The 22,805-nt window shown below is 32.7% G+C and overlaps 3 protein-coding genes across 4 annotated transcripts; 1 reads left to right on the plus strand and 2 right to left on the minus strand.

The window, feature by feature from the left end:
• Nucleotides 1–541: 541 nt before the first annotated feature.
• On the minus strand, nucleotides 542–3,589 carry LOC8263108 (ferritin, chloroplastic). The gene is made up of 8 exons (XM_002526622.4): nucleotides 3,185–3,589; nucleotides 2,711–2,794; nucleotides 2,554–2,614; nucleotides 2,356–2,443; nucleotides 1,695–1,756; nucleotides 1,471–1,536; nucleotides 1,045–1,108; nucleotides 542–909 (listed from the first exon to the last, which is right to left on the minus strand). Exons 1-8 carry the CDS (start codon nucleotides 3,469–3,471, stop codon nucleotides 860–862), a joined length of 762 nt encoding a protein of 253 aa, XP_002526668.1. The 5' UTR covers nucleotides 3,472–3,589; the 3' UTR covers nucleotides 542–859.
• A 10,172-nt stretch (nucleotides 3,590–13,761) lies between these two features.
• On the plus strand, nucleotides 13,762–15,275 carry LOC8263111 (mitoferrin). Of its 2 annotated transcripts, none has more exons than XM_015723870.3 (2): nucleotides 13,762–14,684; nucleotides 14,794–14,949. In XM_015723870.3, the coding sequence occupies exons 1-2, from the start codon at nucleotides 13,917–13,919 to the stop codon at nucleotides 14,803–14,805; spliced, it is 780 nt and encodes a 259-aa protein (XP_015579356.1). In that variant the 5' UTR covers nucleotides 13,762–13,916; the 3' UTR covers nucleotides 14,806–14,949. The 2 variants fall into 2 exon arrangements, with proteins under 2 accessions (XP_015579356.1, XP_002526671.1); XM_002526625.4 differs by having other exon boundaries at nucleotides 13,767–14,684; nucleotides 14,774–15,275.
• A 1,850-nt stretch (nucleotides 15,276–17,125) lies between these two features.
• On the minus strand, nucleotides 17,126–19,708 carry LOC8263113 (uncharacterized protein At5g01610). Its single transcript, XM_002526627.4, has 3 exons — nucleotides 19,416–19,708; nucleotides 18,394–18,448; nucleotides 17,126–17,679 (listed from the first exon to the last, which is right to left on the minus strand). The coding sequence occupies exons 1-3, from the start codon at nucleotides 19,500–19,502 to the stop codon at nucleotides 17,309–17,311; spliced, it is 513 nt and encodes a 170-aa protein (XP_002526673.2). The 5' UTR covers nucleotides 19,503–19,708; the 3' UTR covers nucleotides 17,126–17,308.
• Between the last annotated feature and the right edge of the window lie 3,097 nt (nucleotides 19,709–22,805).

Here is a 22,805-nt window from a genome sequence, read left to right on the forward strand (position 1 = left end):
GCTTATGAACCTTTACAAGGACATGGAATCTTGTGGGGAATACACAGATATACGAGTTATGTGGGAGATAATTCAATCTTCTTATACTGCACATGATTATGTTACCAGGAGAAAGAAACCTTATTGGAAAGTCTGTTTCAGGCCAACTTGAGGAATGGTATTCATTTCCAACGAATTGGCAAGAAAGGATGAACTTGACGTATTTTCCTGTTGTTGCTGTTACAATTTTGATTAGTATATACCCTTCTGTGAATATAAGGGACTGGTAGAGGAAAAGAAAAAATGCTTCCGAATTATCACAGAACATATCAGCAGCGAGGCATACAAATGAATATCCTGTCTTAATTCATATCATTCCTCTCCTTTCATTCCCTTTTACTTTTGACAATTTTAGGATATTGCAAATAAGAACTTGCCTTTTAAGGTAAATTCATCTTATATTTACCGAGGAAAAAAAATTATGGAAGAGATTTTATGTCTTCTGAAATAGCACAGAAAGTTTTTTCGTTTCTTTTTTCGAAGAAAAAAAGAAGAAGCAGGCTGATAATACTATATGATCCAGGACAGAATATCAAGGATCATCAAAATGCTTCAAGTATATTACATTCTGGTAACACTTCAAAAATATTAGATTCTACCACCAAAGCTATCACAAGTAAACTTCAGCCTAGAAATACTAATTGCTGCCTCTTATTTCTTATATCAAAACTACTACTACCTGCTCTGTAATAGAATCATACAATACTAAGAAGCAAAATTTATCATCCATAACACAGCAAAGCTACTAGAGAAGAAATATCAGTGTTTCAGTGGCAAAGGACACGTTTAAACCAGGAACAAATACAAGTTGCAGTCTTCATCATGCAGCATCACCCTCATGGAGTAGCATCTGATCAAAGTGCCACACTCCTGCAAGTCATAAAAAGATCCCAACAAATCAGAAAATAAAAGAAATTATTGGCAGGAAAAAGTAAAGACTAGAAATATTCATGTTGCATGATAGAATGGATACGTAGTTGAAGGAGTGTAATGAAAATTGCATACCGTGGCCTTTCCCAACCCTCCTTAACTGAGCGACATATTCTGATATCTTCTTAATGTCTTCAACCTGTTAAAATACTTTGAATTAGTAACATGATAACACATTATGTGTATTTCAAATGTTCACATAAATCGCTATTAAATAACGGAATAAAATGATATTCAACAATAGTATGATGCATTCAAGGTGGTTAATTGGTTTTCTTTTTTAAATCTACGGCAGAACAAGTGTGTAATTTTTTAAGATGATAAAGAATTTAAGTGCAGAGTATATGCTCTGTATTTAAAACATTGATGGCACATATTAGACAAAGAAGCCATAGAGTTTGGAAATTGATAAGCATATTTTTCATTTATTTCTTTAACGTAAAACCCTTTCTAGATAGCCTTTTATTTCAGTAAAGAAGATAAAGAAATTTTTGAGCTAACCTGTTCAACTAAAAACTCGCTCTCAATGAAGTCTGCCAATTGAGGATCATTGTTTTTATCTGCCACCTGTGTAAATAAAAAAGCGTAGAATAGTTAATAAGCAGAGTTGCAAAACCAAACAAAATGGCCGCTGTCTTAATGTGAGAAAAATGCCCCCTGGTTTGCCATAAAAGAAATGAACTGAAATAAGTTTTTTTTTTTTTTCAAAGGAAAAGATGCATTACACTGTGCAAGTTCAATAGTTTCTCATTTGTCAGCTTCTCCAAGGATAATGCTAGTTCCATAGCTGGGTCAGGAAAAAAACAAAGGCAGCTGAAGTTAATTTGAGCAGTAAACAGAAATACCAACAATTTCAGAGCCAAGTTCCAGAACTCTATTTAGAATGATGCAGAATAGAGAAGGAATGTGGTAAAATAACACCGTTACAGCGTTTTATATGAGTTACAGTCTGTAGATGCATCTCAGACCATGGAAGATGTCAGACTTATATGTAGTCAAGCTGATTATGTCTAAAGAATGACTTACAGGTTTCAGTAAATACAATCAATAGTAAAAGAAAATTCAGAAAAGAATTACTAGTAGAAGGTTCAAACTTCTAAAGTAAGCCAATTTATGAATAAATTGCTAACTTATCTTGTAACCAACCTCAGCCATTAAAAAGTTCTACTATATATGTGTGTGCGGGCGTGTTATCGCGAACATAAATAGGATTTTGATGCCATAGAAATGTAATGGAGTGCATTTCAGTAAAACCACTGATAGTAGAAATGCCACAACAAATTAAAGATAATTCAGATGTCAAATAGCTATAAACACATAACCAAGTAAAGATCACCAATATTTGTAAAGTTCAACTAATACGCTAGAAAGTTGCGCTGGCTTTACCATATAATGCATCTCCCTTCTCTACATGCTCAAACTCCGAAGGAGGTGCTACTATGCAATGCAGCTTTACTCGCCCTCCGCGAATGTTCTAACCACAGAAAGTCACTAATCAAACATCCAAAACTTAAGAAGTATATACATAATATGCTTATTATGAGGTGGAATATTCAAGAAGGAGCTTCAGAATTTAAGCAGTACCTGATACTGCATTAGCTTCTCAGCATGCTCTCTTTCTTCCTCACTTGACTCCTTGAAAAATCTAGCTCCAAATAATTCATTTCTCAGTTAATAACATAATTAGAAAATGAAAATGAGAGGAAAATGAATAATCAAGTCAAGAAGAAAGTTAAATTACTTGGCTAGACCCTTGAGGGCAACGTTATCCCTGTCAAAATATGCAAACAGGGCGTGGTATACATAGGAAGCATTGTACTCCACACTGTCATAGAAATCACAAAACGCATTCGAAGCTGATTATCAATATAGGATCATTAACACTGACATAAAAGGGGAATTATTTTGAAAAGAAAAGGTGAAATTCGACAAATTTCTTCAGTTGATTAACTAAAAGACCTAAATTTGCAGATCTAAGTACGTACTCTTAACTCAAAATTTGGACATGTTTATTACAAATCAAGCGCAAGAATTTAACCAAACTGAGTTCTTGCAAAAATGTCACTTTGTGGTATAATTTTAACAAGTATAAGTTTTCCAAAAATGAGAATTGACTAAATAGATTGAATACTTGTTATTTTAGACGTTCCAAACAGCATCATAAACAAAAACCAGAAATTAAACAGATAAAAAAAATATAAAAAAAAAAACTGACTTGATTTGCTCATTAAGAGCAGCTTCACACTCATCCTCAAACAACTGGCGAGCAAGAGAAACCTGAGGAGTAATAGGAACCATAAAAGCTTCCTTCTTGACCTCTTCAAATGGCTGGAAAATTACACCAGTTAGCTGCAAACCATCCCCCGCAGTCGCTGAAATAACAATACCAGTGTTTCTTCTCTTTCTCTGCAACAAAGAACAAAGGTTACCAGTGGGACTAACAACACCATCACTCCGCAGCCTTGTTGTCACAGAAAAAGCTGAAACACCGCTCGATAACATCCTTGTTTATAGAAGAGAGAAAGAGATTTCCGAAATGGGTATCAATAAAAAACAGAGACTTATAAGCTATAAATTGAAATAGAAGCGGAAGAGAAGTGGCGCTGGAATTGGAGGCAGAGGGGATGGTGTATATAATTTTGAAGGAAGAGTTCCAGGCTGGATGGATTTTTTTCAGACCGTTGGATTAAGTACACAATTGATGGTTAGATATGAGCCACGTGTTGTTGGCGTGTGGAGGCCTCATGGTCTTATCTAGTGGGGATGGAATCTCCAAGCAAATATCCGTTCCACGTAAAAGTTTCCTCGTCCTCTAAGATATCCTTTCTAAGACTAATCCTTCTTGTACTCGCTCGACTATGTAATTACTATTAACTCGCGAAAGTTTAGTAGTTTAAACGAATTGTTAACTGCAAGTATAATCCACACGAGGCTGCTGCGAGTAGGAGAGATTAAAAAGATGGACTGGAATTTGGACAAAGTCTTTGTTATCTTTTGTCTTCTCGCGAGGCAAAAAAATCAAACGTTGGAAATTTTTGATTAGTTGTAGAAGAAGATGCATGTATCTTCTCTCTCTCACGGGCTCGGCTTGCTCTGGCTTTTGATGTTTTCTCCTGGACTCTGCTAAGCAATCTCGATTTGCTTTTCTGATAAACCCGTCCGGGAAAAGGAGAAACAAATATGCTTCAGTTTGGGTCGGATTTAACTGGGTAAACCACAATTCTCATGGCCGCCCCAAATGCAATTCGAGCGTCAGCTAAAGTAGGTTTAGTCGGAAACAAAGATGCCCATGTTGGGGATAATTTCTCTACTAGGCGGATGCTTGGAGGCCCAAGTTTCTTGCTGATGGGCCAAACTTGAGAGATTAAAGTAGGTGTAGTTTGTGGATACTTGATATTTCTATAGACCAAAGAGATGTAACATTACTAGCTTCAAGTGCTTCAGCTAAGGCTCTTAAATCCTCTGGTGGCAACAAACCCGCACCAGTCTCAATGCTTATGCACAAATCCTGGATTTTGCCTGTCAAGCCACGACAGATTAAAGAACCCAAAAAGAGTAAACTCTGAAACTTGGATATGAGATAATCAGCGAGGAGAGTGGGATTAAGTTCTTGTATATAGGTATGGGATGAGGTCAAACGAAACTCTTAGCAACATGATAGACAATTTAACGAAAACGACTCAAGACTGTCAAACCTGTTCAGATTAAGGTTAATTATTTTCTTTTTGAGACAAGGATACTTTAATTAATTAATCTTTTCGTTGAATTTGATAAAATATTTCATTATTAAGTTAAGGTTAGCTGTATATACACCTCAAAATAAATGAATTTTTAGCTTTGGCGGTTTTGGAGGCAGTATTTCAACTTACAAATGAAAGCTTTTGGAACATATATGGTAAATACTAGTAGTGAACGTGGCTTCTCATTGTCATTGAAGCTTCAAGGGATGGTTGACAGGATTAGTAATTTGGCATCCTGAAGATTACGGTCTTCATGGTCTTTTAATGAGAATTTCTCTATTTTCTGATTGCAATTGGACCACTTGGGAATCATTTCGAATTTTGAGGGAATCATTGATGTTATCCTAAGGGAGTTCAGTAGAAGGCTCGGTAAGGTGTGCAGGATGAAGATGCAAAATGAGCATGTCGAATTCAGACCAATAATGTGTCACTGCACTATGCCTTTCAGAGCACATACTCGGATATTTTTCTTGATGTACCTTGTCTGGTTTAAATCTTTATATATATTTAAAATTGGTCAAATTTATATAAAATATGTAATCTTTATATATAAAATTACATACTTAAATATTTTTATATAAATTTATCAAAAAAAAGTGTTTTATATAAATTGATTTAAAATTTTATAATTTATATTTAATAAATGCATAAAAAATTAAAAATTCACTTTAACTATGACACTCTAGAATTTATCCAAATAGTTATTTATCATAATTGAAATGAACCTATAATTATTTTTGATAGCGCGCGCGCACACACATATATATATATATAGCCGAGCACTATTATATTTAAATATATATTTTTTATGCATCTAACATATTTTATCGATATATAGCAATTTTATCAAAGTTTGAATACAAAAATATATAAATTTTTGTTACATTTTTAATATAAACTATTAAGTTATACTTTTTTCATTAAATAATTATTTTCAATTTTAAAAACATAAACTATTAGTTGTTAATTTAAATATATACTTAATATACTAATAATATAAATACAAAACTCTATTAAATTATATTAGAAAAAGGTTCTAAAATATTGAATTTAATATAATAATATCAATTATATTATTTACTAAAGTATTATTACATGTATTTATTTATTATCAATCAATTAATTATTTTTGAAAAAAAAAACGTAACTTTAAATTTTTTGAGTTAAAGAGATATTTCTAATTAAGATAAGGTCTAATTACTTACAAAAATCTAGACTTTCAAAATTTCGACATTTTTTAGCTCATCCTTTCTGGTTTTACAAAAAGGGTACCAAACTTTAGATTTTTTTCTTTTCAAAAGACGTTCAGGCGGCTGAGCTTCCACTTCTCCCGGTTGCAGTTTTGCAGACGTAGCATGTAAATTGAAAAAATCACCAAGTCAGCTTTTTCGTGTGGACTCACAAAAACACATAAGGAACGCAGTGTTCTGAGTATAAATAGAAACGTTGCATTTTGGCAATCCTTAAAGTCGTCTCCTTCGTTAATCGTAGCTATTGTTGTTAGGGTTCTTGTTCTTTTCTTCTTTAAATCTTCTGTTACTTGTAATTTCTACATGACATGTCTATAGAATTTTCCAATAAACTATTACACGCTACATTCAAACTGTTGAACAGAGTTATATAAAGCTTATTGTTAATAAACTTCAAGTGCTTAATAATTAAACAAATGACAAAAAGGGAAAGAGATGCCTGTAAAAGATGATTTTATTTGATACTAAATATTGCCTATATAGACACATATATTTTCCACTTTCACCAAATTTACAAAATAAAAAGAAAAATAAATAGCTAATAACCCACTACATTTATGACTTATTCATAGCTAATTTATAGAAAATAAAATAGGTCAAAAAGTTACAGACCCTTATCAAGAATTATTCTAAAACAATAAGATAAACTTAATCAACAGGGGACCCATGAGCTGGTGTTGATTATTCAATACTCTCCCTCAACATCAGCTTCTGGTCTTTTCACCATGCCAAGTTGATTGCAGAAATTTTCAAGTTTATTGCTGCCCAAGCCTTTTGTAAAAAAATCTGCAGCTTGTCTTTCTGTTCCAACATGCTCCAACTGAATTTCTTCTTGCTAGACCTTCTCTCTGATAAAATGATAGTGCACCTCCACATGTTTAGTTCTTGCGTGAAAAACTAGATTTTCTGCTAATCTTATGGCTGACAGGTTGTCTCAATACAAATGAATGTCATACTCTATTTTGATTGATGCAAGTCCTTCAATAATAACACAAGCCAAATGCTTTCTTGAGCTGCCATCGCCGCTGCTCGGTATTTTGCTTCTGTTGTTGACAAAGACATTGTTGGTTGTCTTTTGCTACACCAAAAAATTGCTCCAGACCCAAGCATGAAAACATATCCAGTAGTTGAACGTCGAGTATTATGGTCACCTGCATAATCGGCATCCCAGTAGCTAACTAATTTGCAATCTCCACCTTTCTTGTACATAATACCAAAGCCAAGTGTACTTTTTACGTATCTCAAGATTCGTCGAGCTACTTCTAAATGGGGTTTCTTTGGATTTTGCATGTAGAGACTTATCAAACCAACTGCAAAAGAAATATTCGGCCTAGTCAAAGTTAAATAGATAAGGCTACCTACCAACCGCCGGTACATCGTAGCATCTTCCAAATCTTTCCTTTCATAAGCACATAATTTTACATTTGGTTCCATCGATGTCGTGATTGGCTTGCATTTAAGCATTCCAAACTTTTTCAATAAATCTTTGGAATATTTTTGTTGCTTGAGATATATTCCTTCATGTGTATGATTAATCTCCAAACCAAGGAAATGCTTGAGATGTCCAAGTTCTTTCATTTGAAACCGAACTGAAAATTTTTTTTTGGTTTAGAGAATCTCTTCTTCATAATCTCCTGTGACTATTAAATCATCTACATACACTAGCACAATAGCTAGCTTCACTCCTTCAGCTTTGACGAACAAGCTAGAATCTGCAAATGTCACCAAATAACCACTATAAGTCAAAAATTCAGCAATTCTATCATACCATGCCCTCGGTGCTTGTTTTAGCCCATAGAGTGCCTTCCAAAGTTTACACACATGCTCAGGATGATCTTTACTTTAAAAACCTATTGGCTGATTCATGTAGATATCCCGGTCTAACTCCCCATGTAAAAATGCATTCTTCACATAGAGCTGCCACAGGTTCCAACTTTTACTAGCTGCGAGTGCTAGTAGGACTCGTACAGTAGTAAGCTTTGCAACTAGACTAAACGTTTCATCATAGTCTAGTCCATATTGTTGAGAGAACCCTCGAGCTACGAAACAAGCCTTGTGTCTCTCTATTGACCCATCAGTGTGATGCTTTATCTTGTACACCCATTTGCAGGAGATAGGCTTCACATCTCTTGGCTTTGGTACAAGCTCCCAGGTCTGATTTTTCTCTAACGCAAAAATTTCCTCTTCCATAGCTTTATTCCATTCATGATTCTGACATGCTTCCTTAAATGTCTCTAGTTCTGTTGCATCTGCTTCTTCTACTATCGCCGCATTTGTGTATCTAGGATTCGGCTTTCTGATCCTCATTGATCTTCTAGGCGTAATCCGTGTTTCTGCTTCATTAATGTCTCCTTCTTTGTTTAGTTGTTGATGGACACAGGTTTGCCAAGGACTTTAGGCTACTCTTTCATTGATTTCACCATCTTGATTTACATATTTAGTTTCATCTGATCTCAATTGAACTTGAGAAGTTTGCTACAGATCAATAAACACATCTGAATCTGAAGATACCTCTTTGTTTGAGGACCACCATGAAGAGGCTTCATCAAATACTACATTTCGAGATGTGTAGCATTTTCCAGTTGCTGGATCGCAACAATGCCACCCTTTCCTTTGACTATCATATCCTACAAAGACACATCTAACAACCTTTTTTTTTTCCATCTTGCTACGTAAGGGATCGGGTATAAATACATAGCATATACAAAAAAAAGACTCGAAAATGACCAACATATGTTCCATTTTTTTTTAAAGTGAGAGAAAACATAACCTTTATTGAGGAAATCTGTTAATCACAAATGTTGCAGTTGTCATTGCTTCTGCCCAAAATCTGCCCGAAACATTCTTTGCATGAAGCATGCTTCGGCAAATTTCTGCCAAGTGCCTGTTCTTCCTTTCAGCTATGCCATTTTGCTGCGGAGTGCTGGCACATGTAAATTGATGGCGTATTCTGCACTTCAAAAGAAACTCTAAGAACTCACCTAAGGTATAACTCCCCCCCCCCTTATTGTCTGTACGTAGAAAGCAAATACTTCTACCAATTTCTACTTCTGCCATTTTCTTGAACTCTTTGGATTTTGAGAGAGCTTCAGATTTTTCCTTCATAAAGTAAACCCACACATACCTCGAGAAGGTGTCAATGAAAGTTACCATGTACCTCATCCCACCAATGGAAGCTTGTTTAACTGGTCCAAACATATAAGAGTGAATCAACTGTAGTGGTTCATTGGCTTTAAACTTTGACTATTCATACGGCAACTGGTGTGCTTTTCCATATTGACAGCCTGCACATACAGTGTTTGACCTCACTTCAAGTTGTGGGAGTCCCTTTAGCATTGACTTCCTCATTATCACATCTAGCTTGGAATAGCTAACGTGACTTAGTCACATATGCCATAGATCTGCCGTCTCGTTCCTCCTCGCCTTGTCAACGTATGTTGTTTCTGGGACATGATAAAAATTTTGGAGCAGCAGCTCTGTATCATTACGATGAGGAGGGACTACTGTATTACCAATATGAGCGATTGGCAATTTTGAGTTATTCACCGTCACCACTACCCGACTTCCCTAGTATTCTGACATGCTTTGTAACTTTTTTTTATCACCGGTCATATGGTTTGAGTAACCTGAGTCAACAATCCAATCATTCTCATAATCAATTTGATTAAATGTTGTTAAATATGATGTCTCTTCTTCATCTGCAGCAAAAAACGCCTCAGCATCCCACTCGTCTTCACCTTTGGAAGTTGCAACATTGCTCTCCACACCCTTCTGTTTAGACCAGCAATCTTTCGCCATATGACCCTTCTTTTGGCAGTTGTAGCACTTTCCTTCAAACTTTCTTCCATTACCAAATTTTTTAGGACCTCCTTCTTCATGGACACTCGATTTACCTTGATGACTTTTTGCCTTGTCATCATACCTTTTGGAACCACCTGTGACATGTTGCTTAGAATTCCACCTGCCTTTGTTAGCATAGAGTACCTCTTCTTCACTTTTCAATAAGACTTCTCCTATTTGCTTAGCTAAAGCTTCCTGGCCAGCTAGCAAATTTTTGAATTCTACGAGCGACGGCTGATTTTGCCATCCTTGAATGGCAGTAACAAAACTCTTAAATTCTGGCTTTAAACCATGGATGATGATCCGCTTTATCCTGGTAACGCCAATAGGAGCCTCCGGATCCAACTTAGAAATCTCTCGACATAACGACTTCACTTTATGGAAGTACTGTGTAATCGTCATGTCTCATTGTGCCATCGACAGCAACTCACTCTCTAAGAGTTGGAGTTTCGTTTCGTTCTTCTTAGAGAATAGCTTGGCAAACACATGCCAAGCTTCTTTGGGAGTTTTTGTATCTCGAATATGCTCCAGTACATCATCTTCAACTGTCGTCTTCAAAACGAACATTGCTTTGCCCGCTTTGATCTTCCACTTCTGCAATATCCCATTCGCATCTTCAACCTCCGGTTGTTTTACTTCGTTTCTATATACAACCTCCCATATATCTTGGCCTTGTATGTAGGACATCATACAAGTAGACCATGAATTGTAATTCTGGTTATTAAGCTTCTTGATTCCACCAACTACTTGAAGGTCACCCATCTTGTGCTCACAACCTTGCCCGTGCAAACACTGTAACCATTTGATTTTCCATTAATGGTGAGCGAATTAGCAATCAACATTGATATAACTCGAAAATTCATAGAACACGTCGAAGCCTAATTCCCAATCCTTAGATTCAAAGTTCTGATATTTACAATCAAGTTCTAGTGAAACCTTAGAATCCCTTTTCTCACATAGAGACCTTCATCTTATAACACGAATCAAATGCTGCTGTTAAAATTTAAGAATAAAAGGTAAAATGTTCAGCAAAATTTGAAAAATTTCTAAAATTTTGATAATTTGTCTAATAATTTGAAATTAATTTCGAGGAAAATGGATGTTTCTGGATTGTTAAAGTTTTATAATTTTAAAAAGGAAAGAATCTGTATCAGTGGAGATCTAACCGTGATTATGGAGGTTGTGGACCCTGCAATATTGATTTTGGATGGTGTGGATGAGTTTATGAATAGTAAGATTGAGAAAGTTGGGGTTATTGATAAGATGTGGGCATATGGAATGTTACTGGAGGTCCTTTTTCCTGAAATTAGTAGTTGTTACTTTGGCAGGAAACCTAAAGGCATGAAATTTTCAAGGTCGGTGGTGGAAGAAAAGGTTGGAAAGATTTTGGATAGATGGAAGAAATGGAAAGGGATGGAGGAGAAGATGCAACATATATAAAACACACCATTCCTTATTAGAAACAAACGGTAATTCTGTTTTTGTGAGTCAGCGAAAATAGCTGACTCATTATTTTATTTTTATTGTTAAATTTCACGTCTGCAAACCCGCCACCGTGAGAAGTGGAGCTAGCCGCCTGAGTGTCTCTTGGATTTTTTTTTCTTTAAAAGTTTGATACTATTTTCGCAAATCTGAAAAGATTAGCTAAAAATATTAAGATTTTAAAAGTTCAGAGTTTTTATTTTTATAATTAAGCTTTAAAATAATAATAATAATAGCATCTAACCAACACACTTAGAAGGTATTTGACATAATTACTATAGAGCAATTGATAGTTTTTCAGTTCAAGTGACTATCATAATGTTTGATTAATCATTTTGAACAACAATTGGCAACTATTAGGAATTCAACAGCATCAATTTGAAGTTTTTAATCCACAATTTTTTAATTTTAAAATGAAAAGATTGGATTAGTTTTTCTACTATTTACTTAATATTATTTATTATACTTTTAATTTTAGTCTATAATAACTTAATCTGATTTTTTACAAGTAAATAACAATTTAAAGTATTTTTATATTTTTTAAAATATTTTTTATTTACTTGATAATTTTTCTCATTACTAATTTTTTATTTCTTTATTAAATTAATAATGTTATTATAAAAATAATACCCATTAAATTGATATCTATATTGGTCATTAAATATTATATAGAGCGATAATCTATAAACATATATATATATATATATATATATATATATATCTCTTAAAATGTGTGCTTAATTGTTGACATGTAGAATTTTCATTTTAACATATGTATAATTTTGGCACATAAAATTCAAGCTTATATATAATTTTATAGTATTTTCTATTAATTTATTGATTAATAAATTACATTTCTAATTAACACATGAACTCTAATTCTAAGAGATAAGATATTAATTATATTTTAATATTATATTAACTAATAAATAATTTTAATCAAATAATGATACTAATTTTATCATAAAAAATAGTAGTACATTATCATATTCGATATTATATTAACTAATAAATAGTTTTTCAATTAGATAATGATGTTAAATTTATTTTTTAGCATATTAATTATATTTTAATATTATATTAACCAATAAATTAATTTGATAATTAAATAATAATTTTAATATAAAAAATAATATTTTAAATTATATATTAATATTATATTTAATGTAATTAAATATTTAATTCTATAATATATTTTTAATGCTAAAAATAATAATATTAATTATATTAATATATTAATTTATAATATTAAAATTAATTAATATATAATATTATTATTATATTAATAAAAAATTTAAAAAATTAAAGACATTTAAAAATAATTAATTAATTATTATTTTTTAAAATTTTATAAAATAATATTAAAAATTAATAATTTAATTAGTATTTATCAATTTTATTTTATAATTAAAATAATAATTTTGATCGTGTAACACGCAAATAAATGATTAGTTATATATAATTTTATTATATACAACCATTAAACATTTATTAATTATTGGTTTCAGCTATGAGGTATAAGCTAAAGAAATGTTTGAGGTAAGAAGACAAGAAAGTGAAAAAGGTATCAGTGGATAAAATAGAAGAACTGTTTAATGAACACACGCAAGGAATCTACCATTAGAAAGAGCAAAGAGGGCGAATGAGATTGGGATGCAAAGAAGGGGATCTGGACGATAACCTCACTGTCAATAGGCGATGTGCATCCTTTTGGCTGAATGCCTTTACAAGGTAGAGATGCTCTCTCTGCTGCTTGTGGACACCACGCGTCGATTCTGGACACACATTCTCTGCCGGAGATTTCTTTATTTTGCTCAATTTAGAGCCTAAAATTTTGACACTGATACAAGATACAACTGCATAATTTTTGTCTCTCTATATTAAAAATTCATTTTACCATAATCCATTTTAAGATCCGAGTCTTGTGGACAGCACACGTCTCTCTTCTCTATGTGCTTTCTTTTCTTTTTCTTTTTTTTTTTTCCTTCAATTAGGGACGGGAGAGAGATGGATCTCCAACTTTTCTCAGTATTTATAACCATGTCTAGTGAGCCGAATAAAGAAAAAGTCAAAAACTGAGATTAAATCCTAAGCCACACAAGACTCATAAAAATACAGATTGAAAAATGAATGACTAAACTCAGTTATTATATATTTACTTAAATTATATTATAATTTTTATATATTTTAAATATAGAATAGTTAATATTTATTTAAATTATCAAATATTAATAATACTAAAATCAGTAAATATAAAATCCACTCAAGCGTGATTAAAATAAATCTAGCGATAATAGAAAAAAGAATAATATTTTTATAATTAATAGATTCAATTTAAATCCGGATGTTTTGTATTTTGATATGGCGACAACATAATCCCATCAAAAGATCCAAAAAGCCATTCGCACTGCAGACCTCAATAATTCACTCTTCTTTTTTGTTTTCTTATATATATGAAAGGGCAAATAGGTCATTTAGACTATTCAAGAGGAAGTAATAATCTCTTTTCCTGAAAACTCACCCGCACAGGACCCTCTTACTTCCACAATGCTCTTCCCACTGCCTCAACTGTTAATTCACTCCCCTTTTTAAACCCTAATAATTATTTTATTTCCTAACTCACAGTGTCGCGCCGATGGCCACTGATGCCTCCCCAAAGTATCGGACACCCGATTTCCACCACCCCGAAATACCCGATATCTCCGTTTCCAACCACGACGGCCTTCACTTCTATCAATACATGATAGCCGGTTCGATTGCCGGCTCCGTGGAACACATGGCAATGTTTCCAGTTGACACGCTCAAAACCCGCATGCAAGTGCTTACTGGGTCGTCATGCGGTCTGACCCAATCTATCGGAGTACGTCAAACTTTCGGGTCTATCTTGAAACTTGAAGGTCCAGCTGTTTTTTATCGTGGTATCGGAGCCATGGGTCTCGGAGCTGGACCTGCCCATGCAGTCTACTTCTCAGTTTATGAGCTAGGGAAGCAGTTATTATCTCGGGGCGACCGGAATAACTCGGCTGCCCATGCCGCTTCTGGTGTTTGTGCGACGGTGGCGAGTGATGCGGTTTTTACACCGATGGATATGGTGAAGCAGAGATTACAGTTAAAAAGTAGCCCTTATAAAGGTGTTGGTGATTGTGTGAAAAGGGTACTAATGGAAGAGGGAATTACAGCTTTTTATGCGTCGTATAAAACTACGGTTATTATGAATGCGCCTTTTACGGCGGTTTATTTTGCTACTTATGAGGCCGCGAAAAGGGCATTGATGGAGGTGTCGCCAGAGAGCGCTGATGATGAGAGGTCGGCTGTTCATGCTACTGCTGGTGCTGTAGCTGGTGGTTTGGCTGCTGTTTTTACTACTCCCCTTGATGTTGTTAAAACTCAGTTGCAGTGTCAGGTTATTACTATTCTGCTACTGCTGTTTTATTTTTCTTTCTTCTGTGGCTCTCTTATTGAAAATCTGATTTTGGTTACACTTACATACAGGGTGTGTGTGGTTGTCGTAGATTTTCAAGTAGCTCAATTGGGAATGTTGTTAGAACGATTGTGAAGAAGGATGGATACCATGGGCTTATGAGGGGATGGATTCCCAGGATGCTCTTCCATGCTCCAGCTGCTGCGATTAGCTGGTCTACTTATGAAGCAGCAAAAAGCTTTTTTCAACAACTCAATCATGATAACCAAGCTTAACTGACGTGCTTGCAATACTCATAGTGCATCTCCGAGCACTGTTCATCCATCCCCTCGATCTACAGTTTTAATTTTTCATGGTGCAGCTGTATGTAAGCATCATTTACCCCATACCTTACCATTATTTATTTTAAAAGTTGCTGGTAAGTTATGCTCAGAGAAGAAACCAAAAAAAAAAAAAAAACGAGAACCCATTTCGAATGTAAGTCATCAAAAATAATTTAAAAAATAATGGTACATGTATATCACAAACATTGTTGCAATCGGATCAATAATACAAGTACAACATTAGCTTCTATTTTCTTCTTACATAGTTAGTATGGAGGAGTTTTCAAGTCTTAAATATCTGGGGAAGATGAGGATAATGGTTTTGCGTTGTACCCGGACTTGGTATTACTAATGAGGCCTAATGGGATGAATCTTTTTGATATTACTACATAGCAATTTTGCTTGTTAGCTCTCATGTTTACTCCATCTTGCAAGAAATTGAAATTCCCTTAATCGCATTATTTTGTTATGAAATAAAATAAATGAATGGGGAATTTAATAGCTGAGATGTGGAAGATTATATGTTACAATATAAACGTTAATGGACCAGAGAGGGATTGCAATTGTTTTGATATTGCAATTTAAGAAATTACGAAATATTTCCCTTAAAATAAAGAATTATGGATTACTATTTTGGGGAAGAAAGGATTAATGATATTGGTTTATAAATAGTGAACTTCTGGAAGTATACAAATTTTCACATATTTATACGATTCAAAAAGTGTATTAACTGACGTGCAGTGATATTTTAATACTCTGGGCGGAGTGAGCATCCACCCAACTCCCTCAATTAGACCAAGTAGCTGCTCATTCAGTGGACTCATTTGATACTGGGTTTTCTAAGCGAATATTTGGGCTGTGTAGCTCTAACAATTTGAAGAGCCCCTACTACTATGCATCCTTAAAAATTATCCTTAAAACTGATAAAAAATTATATTTTTATATTTTATTTGATTTATAAAACTTATTTATAAATCTAAAATTGCTGTGATTTGAATAAAGTAAAAATTAATTTAAAATATGCCCTTAAATCTATATACATCACCACGGACCTAGTTCACTAAATGAGACCTCATTTATTGATGGATCTTCTGTGATTACTTCTTGATTAGGTGATGCTTCTAGCTCTTTGTCAAGTGTTTCCTGCATCATAAGATATGCAAGTCCTGAGGGTCGTGGAAGAGTGATAGAGCGACCGCTAAGCATGAGAACAGCCGAAGCCATTGTGGGTCTCTTTGCCCCTCTACTTGAAAACCTAGCAACCCAATATGGATACATCTTATCATCTCATTTCTTGAACCAATATACAGTGCAACTTTATCTATCAAATTTAAAGGCGCCTCTTCATTCCAGCTTCTCCATGCCTGCAAAAGTTCAACCAAGAATGCCAGATTTCTACCTTCCAAGATTTTGGAATAAAATGTCTCTAACTATAACTACTATTTATACATTTGTACCAACGGAGGTTATAAATTCTCTTCCAGCTTGCCATCACGGAAACAATTAGCCTTTTGACCACTTATGATTTCCAAAAGAAGCACAGAAGCTTTTTTTTTTTTTGAAGGACAATAACGTGTTTTTCTCTTCAACAACGAATGTAAACAAATTAGCATGGGTGAGTCTTTTATTGTTTAGAGTATACATTTAGTTTTAGAATGTAAATGTATTCTGCTGCCATGTGTCAGTATATTAAGCTGCCACATTATAGGCATCAGAAGATTTCTGTTATTTAAAATTTTTTAATAAATTTTAACAAACACAACATTAAAAAATATTATAAATCTGTAATCAAGGTTCTGTACAACGCCTGAGCTTATGACGATTTCTTGTTATAAATTAGCTGAGAAACAATTAACATGCCGTGCCCATTATGTTTGATGCACCCAAAAGACATGACATAACACAAACACACAACAGCAACCTTAAGAGTCAAGCTTCCCACATTGTTACAGTGTTCCCATCTTCACTCTGCCGGATAAAGATGGGAGGTGAGAGCATATTTTTGGTTAGAACTGGCATCCTCTCGCATGGTTAACGTAAATGAGCCCAGATTGAATGGGGTCAAAAAGAAACTCATGCCAGCTAACCTTGGTCTCAATATGAAAATCAATTCGCAAGCTGGCTGTTCTGTTTTCTGGCGTTTTATATCAATATAGAACAAAAGGAGGAACATATGAAATTCCATTTAGCTGGTCATTACACAATGAAGAAAACAAGCAGAAAGGTCTGCAAGCAATGATAAAGGAGTTATTCACAATAATATTATACTTCTATTTAACTACCTCAGAACTTGTCTACACTCACTCCATCCCTAAGGACTTCATAAGCCTCTCTTTTCCTAGTCTTCTTCATCCCAGCTGTGAAATGAAGCTTCGGTCCATCAGAAGTGATACAAGTCACTTTAACCCAAATTAGTACCTTTGTCTTTATTCCTTCTATATCGGCTAGTTTTCCTTTCTCCAAATACCCAGTTATGGTCGTGAAAAAGCGCAAGACAGATGAATCCTTGTAACCAACTTCACAGATTTCAGGGACAAATACAGTAAGCTTTCCTGTCTCGGCATTAAACTCATAGTTGGTAGCATCTCGGGGAAAAATTCCTATGGCCAAGTCATATTCCTTCAGCAGTTCTGGCAATGGCTTTTGCATTTTCCCTGTCAGCAAATTGTGGTTCTGTTTATTAAATGCAATACTAATGGAAGTCCATGGAACAATTAAAAAAAAGTAAATCAGCAAATTAACACGCCAATTAACGCAAGAACTCTATGGATTAGGCTGTATACTAAAATGTTATCTTATTGCAAGAAGCTCAGGTGGCATTTTTTCAACTAGTTCACTTGGCATCTTTTAAACGAAGGCTTATTAAAGTTATATTGAGTACCTTAATAAAGCAAATAGTTACTTCCGACTAGACATCTAATGAACAATGAAGCTAGTGAAATGTTTCAACTTAGCTCCTTTATGAGGCTTCAACTTCAGGAGAAAAAGAAAAGGGAACCTCAGAGTAAGCAAATGAACATCATAAAAGAAGACAAATAAATTGTACTCTAATCAATGGAGTAAAATAAATGGCAGATTAACTTCAAACTATTTTCTAGGTCCTACGATGAAATTTGCAAAAAGTAGGTACAGCATAGATTTCAAACATTTGACACTCGAGATAATTTGGAAGGCATGTTTATTTGACCACATAAATAGCATAGAACAATTGAAGCACCATCTTCAGAATTGCAAATAGAAAAAATAAATGTAGCTTAAAACTATAAAAAAAAAAAAAAAAAAAAAAAAACCCATGATAAAGAAAAATAGAAAAGCGTAACATCAGGAAAAAAAGCACAAGAAGAAAAAAAACTTATTTATCAACCGACCTTTCATTTTGTTGACAAGCCATTTGGCTCCTCCTTCAATACTGCTTGACAATGACTATTAGCATGGCAAAAAATGTCAGCATGAAAAATGCACTAATAATTCAAATAAATATAGCAAAGCATGCATGTATAAGCTAACATAGAAAAGGCATTACATTCTTTAGCAATGCATGGCTCAAGTTGACTTATCAAGTGCCCCAAGGAGGGAAAAGGGTGACTTTCAGTGTGTCCGACCTTAAACTTAAAAATAGCCCATACTTCATAAAAGTCTCCATAACCTTGCAAAATAATTCCATATCAACACTTTCCAACTTCTAATCATAATTTGTCATCAAAATCCAGCCATTTCATTTTATTACTCTGATATTATCATCATGCTATCAATCACCAAAACTACAGCTACAGCAGGTAATGTTTAGGGCAGTATACTGGGTTAAGAGATTCTACTTCTTCAGTGTTCATATTGGGAAGTTTATGGCAATCTTTAGAATAAATCATTTCCAAGAATTGGATTCACTTCAATTATTGCAACATCATGTCAATTTTGGCATGACTTCAAAATGACTTTATTTTTGAAGCTGAAAGAATTAAATTCTAGCAATTATGATATTTGCAAACATGAGAAATTAAATAAACAGAATTTGACTGAATTCTTGAAATTTTAAGACTTTCCAGCCAAGGAGCATATAATAATGCTGAACAGCTATGAATTTAAACCATTCCAAAGATCCTAAAACAGGTACTTTCTTTTAACGGTAAGTTTTAAATAGATAAATCATTAATCACCAAATCACCAGCAAGACCTCATTTCTCATATTTGATATTACTAGTTATACAATAATTAAAAAGGAAAAAAAAAAAAAGCACACAACTTGAGGTTAGCTTAAAAATTCAATTAATTTCTTCTCTCCTTCGTAATGTTCCCAAAGAAACCCTAAAAGCTACAAATAGGAAAACTAAGAGCAGAGGCGAAATTATATAAGAAACCATAAGAGTTGAAAAAGGATAGAAAGGGAACGTACGTTGATATCATCGCCGACAGAATTGAGCTCCTTGTTAGCCTTCTGGCCTAACCAATAAGATCCAACTTTGTTCAATATCTGATCCATTTAATCTCTCCTTTACAGCCTTCGCAAATCCTCGATTCAACTGACTAACTAACAATCCTCCAATTTCTTTTCTTTTACTATTTCTGCTAACAGATCCAATCGAACCCACGAATTGACTCTTTCTCTGTCTCTCTCTTGATGAATTTCTAAGAGACAGAGAGTCCCGGTTGTTCTCATTCCATCCAGTCGGTCTCGTTTTTTCTTTTTTCCAAAGGCACTTTTAAGTCCTCAATATATGTAGAAAACTTCATTTAAACCCTTGTGCTTCAACTTTTATGCACCCATGTCCTTATTTTTCTAAATGACAACATTCCGAAGAATTAAGAATTATCAATACAAACTCTTAGAGCTTGTTTATTTATAGAATATTATGTCAATTATTTTAAAAATTTAAATAAAAGAAAATAAAATTTTATATTTATTTGTGTTATTTTCTTAAAATGAAAATAAAAATAATTTTTTATTTTTAGAATTATAATTAAATTTTAAAAATAATTTGAAAATAAATTTAATATATTTTTTATGTTTTTCTTTATATAAAAAAATAATTTATTTTCAAATGAAAATAATTTGTTTTTACTTTATTTATTCTAGATCTATCTTTTATACTTAAAATATTACCTAAATAGGAAATAAATTTTGTTTATAAAGTAAACATATTTTATAAGTTTACTATAAAAATAAGAACAATTTATTTTTCTTAAACACTATAAAATGAAAAAAAAAAATTCTCTACAAGTAAACAGACTTTTAAGATCTAGTAGACCCAATATAATAGTAACAAAATAGATAATATTGTTTTATTCTTCATTTTCAATATTTTTTATTAAAAGAAATATTTTTTTAATATAAAAATAAAAATAAAGAAAATAAATGGTAAAAAGATGAATAAAGTGCCACTAGTTTAATTTTTTTTAATTTTGAGTTAAATCAAATACTAATTCAATTATAATTTAGCTAAGACTAATTTCTCCATTTTAGTAATTACTTGTTTGGTTTAAATTTTTCATTTCAAATTTATGTTAATTTTCCCCAAAAAATATGAAAGCCCTTAGTCATTATAATGGAGATGCAATTGTTGTTACTAACGCCTATGCACTTCAAACTTACATAATCGGTCAATTCTTAATGAATTGTGTATAGGAAATTTGTCAAGCTCATTGAAAGAAATATTTCATATCTTCTAAAAAAAGTTCAGTTTTAATTTATATACGAATTAACAAATATATATATTCTTGGTTCATATTATCAATAATTTTTTTAAAATATTCTTAATAAACTCTCTATAAAACTATATTTTTAAAGTATAAAATGTACAAAATTAATTGTACTTGATAATTTTTATGTTAATAAATGAAGAATTTTGACAAATCACTCCTAACATAATAATTAAAAACAGAACTGTAATTTAAAATCAACTAAAAAGAAAAAAATAATTCTTTTAGGACGGATAAAGTATTTATTTGAGATTAGGGTTAGATATTGATTTTAAAATTAAAAGGGCATAGATGCACAAAATTGAATATTAGGGGCTTACATAAATTTAAGGGGTTGAATGAACTTTTCTCTCTTTTTTTTTTTCTTTTGTCAATCCGTAGAAAGAGTCTGCCACGTCAAAATCAATATCATTTTGTCAGCCAGTTCAGCGTGCTCTGATTTCAATCATCTCCTGTCACCCACGGATGAAAAATGCAATATAATTAATTTTTCTATAAAAGATATATTAAATTAATTCAAAAACTAATGCTCAAAAGTATAATTTAATTATTCAAAGATTAATGCCCTATAGTACGAGTAAATCAGATTTCATTATAAATAGGATGAAACTATGAAAAGAAAAGGTAAATGTTTAATTTTTAATTAGAAGTAAATGAAATCTCTCCAAAACATTAGTGAAGATAATTCTAGAAAAAAAGGAAATAAATTCTTGAAAAGAAGTTAACAATAGAAGAAGAAGAAGAAGAAGAAAAAGAAGATGAAGAGTTGTAGAGAATAAACATGTTGATTATTATGATCACAAAATATAGATTGATTTTAGAAATAGTTTCGGAATCCAAGAAATAATAACTAATAAAGGCGATAGTTATAATTATTTTTTTATTCATAGAATGACCTATATAAATAGTTATTCTTTTACATTTCCAATAAAAAAAATAAAAATTTATTAATATGTTCGGAATAGTTAAAATTTTTCATTTTCAAAAGCAAACATTTTTATAATTTAAGCTAAACATTGATTGTGCAAACTATTATAAACTAACTTCAGCTCAAACTATTATGCAAAATCACATGATTAATTGATAAATAGTGACTATAATGTCTGGCTATAGTGTTGAAGCATTCATCATTATCAGTTGTTGGCTAAAGAATCTGTTACTAAACCTACAATTTAGCAACGGACTGGATGTCCTGATATTAGTAAGCCCTGTATCCGTCGCTATTTTTAGCAATATATAGAAAATGCTGATACTAGAAGCACATTAACTACAAACTTTTCCGCCATCGAAGATCTTTAATGATAAAATTCTTATGGGACGATTTAATGTGCTAAAAGTTATAATGATTTCCGCTTGGCCGGGATAGTTAATTATGATATCATGCAGAAGAACTGATAATTAAACCCCTGTCCGATACAAACTGGGTAGATAGAATGAAAGCTTGAGTTACGAAACAGCCAAGAATAATGAAAAAGGGACAGAGTTATACTTACAGCTACTGGAGGCACGAATGATCGAAAGGCATGCATGAATGATGAATGAAAGAAACAAAGGAAGATTCCTAGAAACAACTGCGTCAGCTTTTATGATTTCTCTGACTACAGATGACGCATCCAGTTTTGAATATTAGGCCTTTCACTTTTGTCTTTCCCATTTCACTTTCATTGACGACGAGCCTGTAATTATAACAATCACATGCTTTTTTTTATTCAATTGTTTCAGTCATCGAGATCCTTTTTTCGATCTGCCAAAATCCTATATTATCTTATACAAGTCTTGAAAATGGGATATATGGGTACTTGGGTCCATTGATCTTTCATCTGGGGTTGAATAATATTAATTGGTGGAGCAGCTGAAAACAAAATTTGGTTCTGCAGCTAGCATGTTATTCTATTTCCTTCCTTTCTAATGAGACTTACTCATTATCAATTCTTGTATATTAATTTATATTCCAGATAATAAAAAAGAAAAAAAAAAGTATAAAATTATATCTTATAGTCATATACTTTTACTTGCATTTTTTTTTTAACTTCAGAATTTATGATTTTATTTCAATATATCCTTTAACTAATTTTATTATATAAAA

This window comes from Ricinus communis, chromosome 10, assembly GCF_019578655.1.
Source record: "Ricinus communis isolate WT05 ecotype wild-type chromosome 10, ASM1957865v1, whole genome shotgun sequence".
Lineage (NCBI taxonomy): Eukaryota > Viridiplantae > Streptophyta > Magnoliopsida > Malpighiales > Euphorbiaceae > Ricinus > Ricinus communis.

What these genes read in the sequence shown, in the direction of transcription:
- LOC8263108 (XM_002526622.4), bottom strand. Translation starts at nt 3,471, where the DNA reads ATGTTATCGAGCGGTGTTTCAGCTTTTTCTGTGACAACAAGGCTGCGG. An exon ending in GCTCTTAATGAGCAAATCAA is followed by an intron (nt 2,795 to 3,184) that starts GTCAGTTTTTTT and finishes TTTCTATGACAG; the next exon opens with TGTGGAGTACAATGCTTCCT. An exon ending in GCCCTCAAGGGTCTAGCCAA is followed by an intron (nt 2,615 to 2,710) that starts GTAATTTAACTT and finishes ATTTGGAGCTAG; the next exon opens with ATTTTTCAAGGAGTCAAGTG.
- LOC8263111 (XM_002526625.4), top strand. Translation starts at nt 13,917, where the DNA reads ATGGCCACTGATGCCTCCCCAAAGTATCGGACACCCGATTTCCACCAC. An exon ending in AAACTCAGTTGCAGTGTCAG is followed by an intron (nt 14,685 to 14,773) that starts GTTATTACTATT and finishes ACTTACATACAG; the next exon opens with GGTGTGTGTGGTTGTCGTAG.
- LOC8263113 (XM_002526627.4), bottom strand. Translation starts at nt 19,502, where the DNA reads ATGGATCAGATATTGAACAAAGTTGGATCTTATTGGTTAGGCCAGAAG. An exon ending in CTGTCGGCGATGATATCAAC is followed by an intron (nt 18,449 to 19,415) that starts GTACGTTCCCTT and finishes CCATGCTAATAG; the next exon opens with TCATTGTCAAGCAGTATTGA. An exon ending in GCTTGTCAACAAAATGAAAG is followed by an intron (nt 17,680 to 18,393) that starts GTCGGTTGATAA and finishes ATTTGCTGACAG; the next exon opens with GGAAAATGCAAAAGCCATTG.